Here is a 13,126-nt window from a genome sequence, read left to right as displayed (position 1 = left end):
ATGAAGTCCCTGATTATCTACTCCATAGAGTAAGGCAACAATAGTTAGGGCCTGGAAAACTTTAACAGTAGGTTCTATCCATCATCTCCCCACCGGAAAAAAAATTAAGAAACTTATAAGAAGCAACTGAATGTCTAATTTTAAGGAATATAACTTTTAGCAACGCCTACAAGAAGACATGGATGAAAATATACTTCTAGGCAGTTCAATATAGGTGGAGAATCTGCCAACAGTTTTAGAGTAGTTGGTTTAAGCCATTCTTTTCTGATAGCAGGACCACTATCTTCATTATGTATAATTTGAATAAGATCTAGGAATGCTATTTGATTCTCCCCTTTCCCTTTTTTTCCAGTTTAGACTCTTATTCCCTTATTTTTCACGCCTTTCTCTACGATGGCAAACAGGTACATTCCAGTGCCAACTGTAGGTGGCTCTTTTTAGAAGAACATTCTCCAGTTCTGTCTGTGTTCAATATAAAAGAATGTTCCAGCCAATAAGAGCTACTTAAGAAGGGCATCAAAGAGTAAAGGTCTGGTACAAAGCTCTGCAGGGCTTTCCCCTCTTCTATTACTTATCCAGTTTGCAGTATTCAACACAACAAATGTCATTGGTGGCTGGCCTGATAGGGAAACAATGGGAGATAAAAACAAGTGGAACAGAGATCTTGCCCACACACGGCTTTCAATCTAGATTGCAAAGTTGGTAAGATATACTCAAATAACCATACTATAAGGTATGGAAAGGTAGCCATACCGTCAGTATTGACAGGAGGAAAAATTCTACAAAGAAATTTAAGAGAATACTGTGTTGTCTTTTCCCTCAAGTTTCTTACTATGTTCAGCGCAACAAACTCTTAGGTGCACCTGCCAGGTGCCAGGCCCCCGTCTGAGGGGTTGGGGTACAGCAGAAATCAAGCACTGGCCTTGCCCTCAGAGAGCTGCTTCTAGCAAGAGCCATCAGAGCTTTGTAAAGGTGTCTGCCTGAGGCCAGGGACTTGGTCTTGCATTGATATGTTTTTTTATATCCCCTCCCTCATACAGCTCCATGCACAGGAGGAGAGAAAGCAAATATTTTTTCAAGAATGGCATTAACATTGAGACACAGCAGCTGGAAATTGGCAGGGTGCCCTCAGAAGGTTGGGAAAGCGATTTATTTTTCCAACCTCACCACAGGAACCAAAGCCCTGGCAGATGCCTCCATGTGTTAGCGGCTGCTGATCCGAGTGAGATCATTATTAATTATTAGTTACTTTTGAGTGTCTTTCTCAGAAACTACAGAGTACTTGGGAAGCCCAGACGCTCTTGAGTTGCAATCAATACTGTATACACCTTGCACAGGGACCTGAGTGGCATGTAATTATAAAACAGTATTGATTCCTGGCAAAGGGGTTCAAAATGTACAAATCCTTCACATAAAGATCAGCTAACTCTTCAAAGGGCTTGATTATTTTCCTTTCCTTAAGAAAGAGACGGATGGTTGGAGTAAGAAATTTGAAATATTAGCTAAATTAGTGCTATTTCCTGCCAGGATCCAGATCTGTACACATAATTATTTTATTCTCTGTGCTGGCACTGATTCACTTTGGTTGAGTATTGGAAATGTCTCTGTTTTGGGTCTGTAATCCAAATTATTCAGTCGGTGCCTATGCTGATGTTTTCTACTTGCATCTTCCTGTATTATTTTTCTGTAAAACAAATACTCGCATGTCTGGGACTTGCCTCATGCTGGTACCCACCCCACTCCTACTTTTCCTGCTCTTCTCTATCCCATCGTCCACTGTGCCCCTTGGCCGGGGACTTCACCTGCCCTCCTACAACCTGTCGTCACCAAATCCTGCCTATTTTATTTTGGCCTAATTCTAATTTCTGTTTCTAAATTGGTGTCCACTGAAGTCCTATTAGAATGACCAGCAACCTGTATAGTCTTTATTCCTCTTGGCTGTGTCTCCATCCTCAGCAGTGATTATAAACATGGACTCTCATCCCGCCTTTGCTGAAATCATCGATGCCCTATCATTTTATACCTAGATCCACAGAATGGCCTTGCACTGCTTTTCAGCTTCTAGTCTTGCCCCTTTTCATGGCTGATGGGGGAGGCCTTTTGAAAATGCAAGTCTGATCAAGTCATTTGGCTGCATGAAGTCCTCCAATAGCTCTCCTTCGCCTGCAATCCAAGATGGAAAAATCATTGTTGATCTGGAAGTGACAGAAACTGAGTCTTAAGAGACGCAGCTTATCTCCCAAGACTCAGAGGTTATTGGAAGACAGCAGGTCCAGAGGATTGCTGCAGGAGCTCCATCGGGAAGGTTTCCACATGGGCTTCTCTGGCATTCTGAATATCTGTGGTTGGTTTAGCTGGGGCTGAGACACAGAACTTGTGTACAAAACTATCTCCCTGGTTGTGTAGAGCTAACTTATCAGTGTGAGACAGTCACAATTTATTCCACTCTGGGTACCTCATGTTTCCTAAGCTATGCAATGAAGTCTTGTTGGGAATGTGACAAGGAAATGGTCCCCCTGGTATGTCCCCTCTGAACTTCATATATGAGGAAAAAGAAATCCCAAAGCCAATAAAGGATCTGACACAAAGGGTCAGCCGCCTCTCTCAAAAGGTGCACTAATGCCATGATGTATGGGAAAAGACTTGGTAATATGTGACAATCCTGTGCCTTGCAGGATGTTTGGCATCACTAGCCTCTCATGGTAAATGCCAGTTATGCTCCTCAGTCATCAGAACCAGCAAAAATACTCCTCACATGTCCTTAGATAGTTGCAAATGCTCCAGAGAGGGGTAATGGCACTGCTCCTACTTGAGAACCACTGGCTCCTGTAACTGCTTGGCCTAGTTCTAACTTCTAAAATGTTCTCCTTTCCTGAGAGTATAATGAAGAGCCAGATACTTTGTGATCTTTCTATCATTCCTCTGGCTTCTTGGTCTTCCGTAATGATTGAGCTCAGATGCTGGAGTCACATCGTCTGGCTATGAAATCAAGCTCTGCCATTTACTGGGTGTGACCTTGAACAATTACTTAATCTCTCCGTACCTCAGTTTTCTCAGATAAAATGGAGATAATAATGACATCCACTTATTTTTGTGAAGATGAAATGAAATAAAGCATGTAAGCTGTTTATCACACTGTCCACTGTTGGAGGCATGGTAATTGTATGAGGTGATGACGATGATTGACGATGACGATGATGATTATGATGGCTCCCAAGCATAAGGGTCTTATTCGAGCAAGAACTTGAAATTGACACTTAATAATGAATACTCCAGAAAACGCAGACAGGCAGCATGATATATGAGAAAAGGTAGCAGACTAGGTGGGAGTCAGTAAATCCTAATGCACCCTCTGCCATCAATTCTGTATGGCTTTGAATATGTCACTTCACCTCTCTGATTTTTACATATCTATGAAATTTTTGTGTTACATGGTGTTAAACAGATTGAATGACTTAAGCATTGTGAAGTAATTTCATAAACAACTTGATGATATGTAACAAATAACCTGTTTTGCATTGGCGTTTTCTACGCCTGACTTGAAAACCCTCACCAGCCACGGGGAGAACACACTTAACAGGTTAACTTCTTGGTGAGAGTCTACTTACATGGTAAATGGAAGTATGTTATGCGTGACACTGAATCTCTCTCTCTCACCCCCTCCCTGCCAGTGTACCCTCCAACAGCCCCGGAGAGAAGAACCTTGGAGCATTTAGGCATCTCTCATTAAAAGTTCATGTCTGGGGTTCAACAGCTTTTCCTGCCGGCTCCCTGACACCCCCCACCGGGGCCTGTTGCCTTCATGGTTGTCTGCTTGTTGCCCCACAGCAACAAAGGCGAGAGAAGGAGCTGCGGAAGCAGCAGGAGAGGGAGCAGCGCCGGCACTATGAGGAGCAGATGCGCCGGGAGGAGGAGAGGAGGCGTGCGGAGCATGAACAGGTACAGCTGGGACCAGGAGCCCCACTGATGGTCCCCCGGGAACCCCAGCACCAGCCATCTCTGGGGTGTGGGTCACCTTTTCTGAGGAATGCTCAGTTTACATGGGTTTTTACTCTTCCTCAAGCAATTATGCTCACCTATTCAAGAAGTCAAATGCACAACCTTGGCAATGCCCACCTATTCAGCCTTGCTTTCTACCCAGACAGAGTTCCCTGACATACCGGGATCTTCCGATTCTCCCAACCCTCGGTATCTGATTTGAAGGTAGCACTGAAGCATGAAAAATCAGCCAAGTCCCACTCTTTCACTGCTTCAGAAGAGCTTTTCTACTCATGCCATCTCTGGTCTTTATGACTTTGAGTCATTGATGCAGGCCTCTCTCTCTTTGCTAGAATCACATTCTTACAGCATAGTGAAACTCTGCAGGATGGTTCCATTACAAAGACAGTGCACGATGGCATTCAACAGTTGTCTTATTCCTGCTGCTTGCACAGGAGCCTCTGAACTTTATAGCATTGTTAATTCCAGGTAGTCCGTAAAGAGAGGAACCTGTAATGAAAAGCTTTAACATGTAGCTGGGCTTATTAAAACCAAGTAGTAGCAGTAAAATGCCGAGACATCGCAGTCAGCTGTTGCAGGTAGAGGGGCTTGTGCTTTTCATTATGTTGAAATGCATTTGCTTCCATGTGACATACTCTTCCTGCTTTGTAAGAAGGTATTTGGGTATTTTTCCCCTCCTTCCTTCTACACTTTACTTAGCGGCTCTTGTCGCCTTTGAAATTACTGGTTCATTTCTCTCTTTCTTTCTGTTCCTCTGAATTCTCTGCTGCCTACCTCTCCAGGAATACATCAGGCGACAGTTAGAGGAGGAGCAGAGACAGTTAGAGATCTTGCAGCAGCAGCTACTGCATGAACAAGCTCTACTTCTGGTAATGGGAAAGCCAAGAGCCAGCTGACCTGCTCTGTGTTCATCTTGCAAGTGTTTGTGTGTGTGTGCGTGTGTCCTTCTAACATACCAGTCCAGAAGAGGGGATCTTCTAAGCCTCAGGGACCTCAGAAACCTCATAGAAACTTAATACATTTTCTGATTGATTTTGCTGAGTCCTAATATATTTAATACAGTTGTTATGCATTCTTTATTAACTCCATTTATTTGTACAACTTGAGTATAAATCCAGCCTTATTATAAGTACAAACTGCTTTTGAGACCTACTGTGTTTATTGCAGAGTAATTTTTAAGGCCATTTGCGACATGCTGGAATACAATCACAGCAAAATGCACCTCTCCCATAAGAACCCATCAGCTCTACAGTCATATTTCATTTACAGACTATTAGCTTTACCCTTATGATGGGAACATTTTGTGTCCCTTGCTCATGCAGCTTCCACTTGAAGTACAGTACTTTTTTATTATTATAGCACTGCTCTCCAGATGGGCTTTTTGGTGTATTTTTTAAAACTGAACTTTTTATTTAATGGCATTCTGATATTTTTTAGCCTGTACATAAGCTTGCTAATGGCCTTTGTAGGTCCAAGTTTTATTAAATGAAAGATGATTTAGGCACTATCTTTGGCTGCTTATTTAGTTTGTACTTAATTGTACATGTTTGAGTGGTTTAATTACTAGATCAGGAAGTGAGTGACTTTTTCTAGGAGTTGTATGCCGACCATTTAAATGTCCTCATTATTGCCATTTTGTCACTTGTAATTCATCAGGGACAAGTCATTTTGTAATTGATGGGGTTCGGTAGGGATTGCCATTTTAAAGCAATAGCGTTTTCATTAAATGACACATTCTTGTGTAGATACTAACACAAGGCAGTAGCTTATTTCTGTGGCACATCCTGACATCTTTCTGTCATTCTGTTGGTATTAAGATCCTTTGTTATTTAGCATTATTTTGCCTCCATTGCATGCTTATCTGGTACTGGCCGATGATTTCTATGTGATAATTTGGCCTTTTCTTTGCTCCTCTTTCCTGATCTGGACAGGAATATAAGCGCAAACAATTGGAAGAACAGAGACAAGCAGAAAGACTGCAGAGGCAGCTAAAGCAAGAAAGAGACTACTTAGTTTCCCTTCAGCATCAGCGGCAGGAGCAGAGGCCTGTGGAGAAGAAGCCACTGTACCATTACAAAGAAGGAATGAGTCCTAGTGAGAAGCCAGCATGGGCCAAGGAGGTAAGTAAGCAAGGGTAGCCTCACCCTGTTGGCCAGGCTTTTGATTCTAATGAGTTTGTCTGGTAGAAGTGGAGAGTTAACCCAGTGCTGCAAAGTTGGAAAACAGTTCATCATAAGACACATGCTTTGCTTTTGCAAGAACTATAACATTATTTCTGTAGAGAAATGGCAAGATACCTTCCTTCATTTGTAAGGTTTTTTTTTTGTATATCTTTGTGGTTGCAATGGACTTTTACAGGAAATAACAGAAGATAGAAAAAACCTTTTTTCTGATACTCATCTAATTGAATTTGTGGCATGGAGGATTTTTAGTGACCTTTTTGTTGAATAATGTGATTAAGGATTTATAGAATTCTAGGAAGAATCAGTTCCTCTCCATGCCTGGACCCTGTTGCTGATCATTAACATTGTCACTAACATAACTTTGTTCACTGTGATACTACCAGCAGATGCACAGTTGACCTCAGACTTGTGGTGGTGGTATTCACTTTTAGGATCAGAGGTCATTAGTGTTTCTTCTACACATACTTCCTTCATTGCTTAACTACTAGACTAAGAAAGGATTTTCAGGAACTTAGCACTATGTTGAGCTATTTTAATAAAAACTGCTTGGATGGGAGGGAAAAAAGGGTGATAGCCAGACAGGTAAAGCAAACAAACAAAATAACCCCAACCAAATCAGCAACCTTTCCAGGGAGTCACTGTGTGAGGTCATGTGCATAACACGCTGGTTTTCAGTTCAATCATTATTTCTGGCATCTAGTGATTTCCTTTATTTTATGGTGATCATAGCTAGTCATTTAAAAGGATGTTTTGGAGTTATTTTGTATTTTTATCTAGAATCTTTAGATATTGATAGCTCACGCTTTTTTCAAGTTATCTAGAATGCAATATTACTAGAACCAGATTTCTTACATAAGACCCTATTTTTATGAAAATAATTCTTTGTATTTGTCTAACCTATCTGACATATGTACAGAAAATGCTTGACATAATGTTGTCCTAATGTTAATGATAGTGGTTTATGGGAGCAGAAAGTAAAAAAAAAAAAAAATGGATTTTTAAAAACTTTTTTATACTTTTACATATTGTTTAAATCCTTTAGAGTGATCACGTATTTTTTTGTGAAAATAACTTTTTTCTTTTAAAACTTAAACTAAGTGTGTGGAAAAATTGTTTTGATTTGTCATGAAGAATTTTTTATCACTTTCCCTTATATCTGTAAACATGATCCATATTTACCTATGTCTCTAACATCTGCCTCTTTCTCTTAGATCAGTAATTCAATTTTGTGATCCTACTCCCAGGTACAGCATCGACCCCTTAATAATCCACCTGTTCTTCCAGCTAAGCAAAATCACTATGCTGCTAAACAGCAGCTGACAAGCTTCTTGGCTGGCAGAGATGCACCACCTTCCTCTACTGCTAAACCATTTCCTAGCCATGCCAAGTTGAAATCCTCAGCTAAGCCAGACCCACAGCTCCTGACCATGGCAGGTGTTCAGACCACTGAAACACTAGCCTCTACAAAGCTAATGTCAGTAGCACCTGCAGGAATTAATGATTCCAGATCAAGACTCCTGTTTGAGCATCACCCATGGATGAAAGATGGACCAGCTTGTCCTATTAGACTTGGTTTGGAAGAACAACTGAAGCCTCAGGAAGTCTTGAGGACCATAGTGAGATCTCCAAGGCAATCTCACTCCCAAAGATGTAGCCCAACTCGAGAGTTAGGATCTAAGGTCATTTGTGTGTCTTCTCCCAACGTCTCCAAAGTGACAAGCCCCGAGTTGTCCCTTACTGCAATTCAGGAGGGCCTTAGAGATTCATGGAGACCTTGGGGCAGGAAGAGCATGAACTCATGCATCTTTACAAGTGCTTCTACTTTTCTAAGAAATGCTGCATCGCTAAGCGACCTCTCCTTGATGCATGACCACTTGGCTTTCAGTGTTCGCAGCCCCAAGCATGAGTTTAGGAGAGGGACACCTACAGATCCGATTGGAAAAGATCATTATGTTGTGCAAACCATTCCAGAATTTCTTCTTTCCCCTAGACAGCTCCCTCATGCACAAATGTACCAGAAGAGGGGGAAGAGCATGAAACAGTTTTCACCTCCTTCATTCAGCCTCTACCCAGCACCTTGTGATGTGAACTTGTCTACCTTGACTTCACTGTTTTCCAGTTGCTATTTGTCCTCATCACTAAATTTACTGGCCTGTCCTCTCTATTCAAAAGTAGTTCATAGCTCCCAAGCTTTCAGGAGACATGGCATTCCTGGGGGCAGATCTTTGCAGATGTCATCAAGGCACTTTTCTAGACCTCTTAATTCCCTCATGCTTCCTGGTCAGGCTCCTAGCAGTAAAAGAAACACAGCATTTGAGCATGCAACATGCCTGAGTCATCAAGCACTTCTGATGTGAGGTTTCCCAGTCACCATAAGTCTGGGCCATCTCTGGTGGGTGACATCTTCCAAGGTCCCTGGCTTCCTGGCATCTGGTGTGCTTCCTCTGGGCTTCATGCATTTCCACAGATATATGGGAACATTCTTTGGGGATTTCATATTTAGTCCTCTGCTCCTGGGTGTGGTTAACATAATCCAGCTTCCAACTAACCGTTGTCTGTTCATGAAACAGTTCCCAAGTCTTAGAGTGGGTGATCATATTTTAGAAGAAAGATGAAACATTTAGTTGATAGAAGGAGAGTGACAGTGCTAAATTTAGGACTGGAGCAATCGACGTACAAATAAGAACAAATAATTGTCTGCCTTGGTTTGAGTCATCATTTTTAACACCCACTTCTTAAAGTAGGAATAAAAATCAGTGCAAGGATCTTTATATTCTTGGTCTTTTAATGCTTCTCATCAGCAGTGTATGAACTTTTTATGTAAAGCATTATTTACAGATGTCTTTTCTCATATTAGGAAGGCAGGGGCTCAAAGTGACCAAGTAGTAATATACGTTTCAAAACTTTAAATATGAACATAGCTTATCAGTATCTTAACTATCAAGTTATAAGAAAACCTGGGTTAAACCCTCTGGAGGTAAAATAAAAGGATGCCATTTTCTTTTTTTCAAATGCACCCTCTGTGCCCATGCCACCGTCTCCTGTTGTGTAGGGTCTGGACTATTTTGCCCCATGTGCCACTGAAGGTATCACCTAGCTCTCTTCCACCTACTGCAACCTCTTCTGTAATCTGTTCCAGCATTTGTTTTCTAACTCAGCTCTATGCCTTCTCATCAAGTTTTTTTTTCTTCTTCTTTGCTTACTTTTCCATCTACTTCTCCTCTTCCTCATTCCAAATCGATAGTCCTTTATCAGCAATGTAATGCTCTTATACTGCTTTGTTCTCTCTGTTCTTGTTTCTTCATTTTGTAAAACACAAGTGATCACTGAATTTCTGAGTACCTTTCTGATTAATATGTTGGATATTGTAGAGCAAGTGAAAATGCTCAGTCATTTGCAAATCTTGTTGAGCTCTTCTCTCCCTCCTTTTACTGAGTATTCTTTCTGTCCTGGATGTCACATTGGCCTTGATTTTCAGATTTTAGCCAGAAAAGAACATGAATGTCTCTGCATTAAAAAGACAGCTTGGAGCCAGGCATGGTGGCTCACGTCTATAATCCCAGCACTTTGGGAGGCAAAAGCAGGAGGATCTCTGGAACCCAGGAGTAGTTAGAGACCAGCCTGGGCAACACAGTGAAACCGTGTCTCTACAAATAATAATAAAAATTAGCTGGGCATGGTGGTGCATGCCTATGGTCCCAGCTACACCAAAGGCTGAGGGTGGGACTTGAGCCTGGGAGGTTGAGACTGCAGTGAGTCATGATTGCACCACCGCACTCCAGCCTGGGCAAAGAGTGAGACCCTGTTTCAAATAAATACATAAATAAATAGACAGGTTGGGGGAATTCTCACTGCTTTCAAATTATCTGCCATTTCTGAGTTGGGATGGATGTCAGGTATGTACTGTGAAAATATCACTATGATGTTCTGTTGAACATCGGCAGAATTTGAAGGTCTTCTTCCTCACTTTTTGGATGATGGAGATTCCTTTTTCTTTCTTCTGCTTCTTAAATGGCACGTGATTTTCTGGGCCTGGCAATAACTGTGTGGGCCCCCCTTCCTTTTCCATCCCACATACTTAAAAAAAAATTGTACCAAAGCTCAGCAGTGAAAGAATGCTTTGTTTACATGAGTATTGCATGAGATTGTATTTTAATTTTTTTAGCACTCCATCATGTTCTCTTTCTGTGATATATGCCAGTCCTGGAGTGTTTGTTTGCAAACATCAATCTGATAAGGGCCAAAATATCTCTTTATTTCCATTAGTTCACTGGACTTTGAAATCACTGTGTATAAAAACTCCTTCTCCATCCAGATTTCTCTGCTCTATACCTAAGTGGTTTCTTTTTCCTTTTATATTTGTTAGTTTATATATAAAGTTCCCAAACTAGCATTTAGAGAGTTTATATCTTTCCTCCATTTCTGCATATCTCTCTTATGATTAAATATAGGAGAGACCTGGAAGGAAATAGTAAGGAGTATGTTTGAGTTCAAGTTCTTCCACTTCCTGCCTGCCTGACCTAGGGCGTGTCTCCTGCCTTCCCGAGATGCAGCTTCCTCATCCGCACATCTGCCTCACAATTGGGAAGCTCATGGGCAATAATGAATATGCACGTGCCATTTAAAGTTACATACTACACAAATACAAATGAAATACGGTATTCAACATATTCCTGTTTTGTTTCCAAGACTGTTGTAGCTCACAAGGAACAAGTGTTTTGTCTCTTGTTTTGGTCTGGATTTCATATGACAAATTCACTGGCGTCGCCTATCTCTTCACCCACCTCTCCCAGGTGATAGATAAGCACTTCTTTATTTCCTATATCAACTTTCTAAGATTTTGCTTCATTACTTTTAAGTATGTGCTCCATTCACACAGGGATCTATACCTTTTTCTGGAATATTGGTAAGAAGTTGATCTGGGAAAATAGTCCAGGCCCTTAGAGTCAGACAAGATTACATCTTAAGCATTCCTTATGAATGAGAGTCTCCCCCGTGCTCAGAGGTGACCCGGAGCAGGGGTGTCCTCAAACTTGCTCAGTAACCATCTGCCCATGTGGTTTTGCCCAACGATATTACTCAGCTCTTTATGTGACTAGTGAGTACAGGGTCAAAGTATCTAAGGAGCACTTAAAAGTTACTTACTGGCTTCTTTCTCTTTCTCCAGCATTGCCAATAAACACAAAAACCAAACTGTTTTGTCCAGTTGGGGAAAAAAAGAGAATACCCATATGATTGTGTTGAATTCACCATGTACCAATTCTTAAGTAAAGCCTTCTGAGACCTTCCTAAACCCCGTGGACTCTACATATTATAAAATATTATTAGAATGCACCCATATGACATAGTAAATATATATTTGCTGTCAACAGTTTTAAAATTACTTCTATAAATGTTTTGAAATTCTCAGTAGATGTTATTCATTATTGTAAAGTGAGACACTGTAACCTACAAATTGTTTTAAAATATAAAAAACAATTTGACAATTGACATTGGTATAGTGTTTCTCTTTATTATGTTTTAACTTTTAAAAAAAATTATTTTGAAATTGTTTTGGAAGTCCTGAAATTGACAAATTTATTTTTAAGTTGTCTATATTTGTATAGCCTTTATGTATACCAGAGGCCATAGACATTACCTCTGGTAGTGGATAACACAGACCTGTCTAGAGCAGAATTTTATTTCTGAGACCACAGTTATTTTTTTTCTCTCTATATAATGCTATAGTAAATCGTATAGCATTTTTGCAGAGGTGATCCAAACTTCTCCAAAGTTATTTTAGTTTTCATGTTGAAACAATTTTTTAATAAGAAAAAAATACTTTTATAGTGAAGTTGATCAGTCTGTGCTAACCTTCTCTGTATTTCTGATAATTCCTTCTACTGTGAAATCATTTATAACAGGTATCTTTTGTTGTTGTGGTCTAGCACCTTCACACTCCATACCTGATGGTACTGGAACACTTTCTTATTGGTGCTTCTGGCATTGTATGTCTTCTTGGAAGCAGGCAGTTGGAGCAGAAACTTGGCTCCTAGGCTTTTTTGAACATCCTCAGGCATTGAAACATATCTTCTTGTTCCCAGTTTTTAATCACATGTATCTTTCTTCTAGATGGGAGAGGGTTTGGAGGGAGACTTTCTTTTTTTGTCTCACATATTTATCTCCTGTTCAGTTAGCAGACATAAGTTGTGATAAACCAGGGAACAGGCCTTTGTCTAGTATGAAAATAATGAAAAGGGCCTGCCTAGATACCCTATCCAGCTTTCTCTCTGTCCATCTGAAGGTATTATTAGGAGAAGTGCCACTTCCAATGTTTGATTTGATCCTTTGCTCCAGTTCTTAAGGTGATCCTGCAGTGTAAAGACACTTGGGACTTGGGCGGCATTATCTTCCTAAAGACTTCAGGACTAGGTTTTCTTGAGACAAAGTACGTAATGAGATGCCTCATCGTTACACCCTTTTCTTAGATTTTCAATTTTCTTTGGACAAACTTCAACCCAGGAAATTTCAGTACACTGGAGCCTTCCTGAAATAATTTTCAAAGTGTAACAATTACTTATGCCATATATTTTTAGAATGGTACTGACTGAAATATACTAATGATAGAATTTAATATGTAAACTGTTAGAAAGCATAAGAAATTTTTACTAGAAGTACATTAGCAACATCTATACATGACTAATCAAATCCATTCATTGCCTGTGAAAAGCAGTACCCTAGTTTCTGCCCTGTTCATTTCTAATGATAGCTTTAGGGCCCCCTGTGGCCTGTGATCCTATTAGCAGCAGGGATGCTTAGACTGGGGCCTTGTTGCTGACACTTCCCAAAAGAATTCTTTCTTTATCTCAAAAATGGTTTCTTTGCTCAAGATAGAGTCTTTGGGGGCAAACTTTTCTACTATTGTTTTTAATGTGCTTTCCCTTAATGTACATTTAAAGCTATCA

The 13,126-nt window shown here is 40.5% G+C and overlaps 1 protein-coding gene across 11 annotated transcripts in view; it reads left to right on the top strand.

The window, feature by feature from the left end:
* TNIK (TRAF2 and NCK interacting kinase) overlaps window positions 1-13,126 on the top strand; it is a 398,989-nt gene that overhangs the window by 315,541 nt on the left and 70,322 nt on the right. For 6 of the 11 annotated variants that reach the window (XM_016940184.4, XM_016940182.4, XM_063806395.1 and 3 more), the window contains exons 13-15: window positions 3,829-3,939; window positions 4,782-4,868; window positions 5,931-6,119. In XM_016940184.4, coding sequence (XP_016795673.1) covers window positions 3,829-3,939; window positions 4,782-4,868; window positions 5,931-6,119 — 387 coding nt within the window. The remainder of the gene's footprint in view (window positions 1-3,828; window positions 3,940-4,781; window positions 4,869-5,930; window positions 6,120-13,126) is intronic. The other 5 variants (XM_016940186.4, XM_016940185.4, XM_063806396.1 and 2 more) reach the window with 1 other exon arrangement.

The sequence above is a fragment of the Pan troglodytes genome, chromosome 2 (genome assembly GCF_028858775.2).
Source record: "Pan troglodytes isolate AG18354 chromosome 2, NHGRI_mPanTro3-v2.0_pri, whole genome shotgun sequence".
NCBI classification, from domain to species: Eukaryota; Metazoa; Chordata; class Mammalia; order Primates; family Hominidae; genus Pan; species Pan troglodytes.
This window is presented reverse-complemented; position numbering and strand designations above follow the sequence as displayed.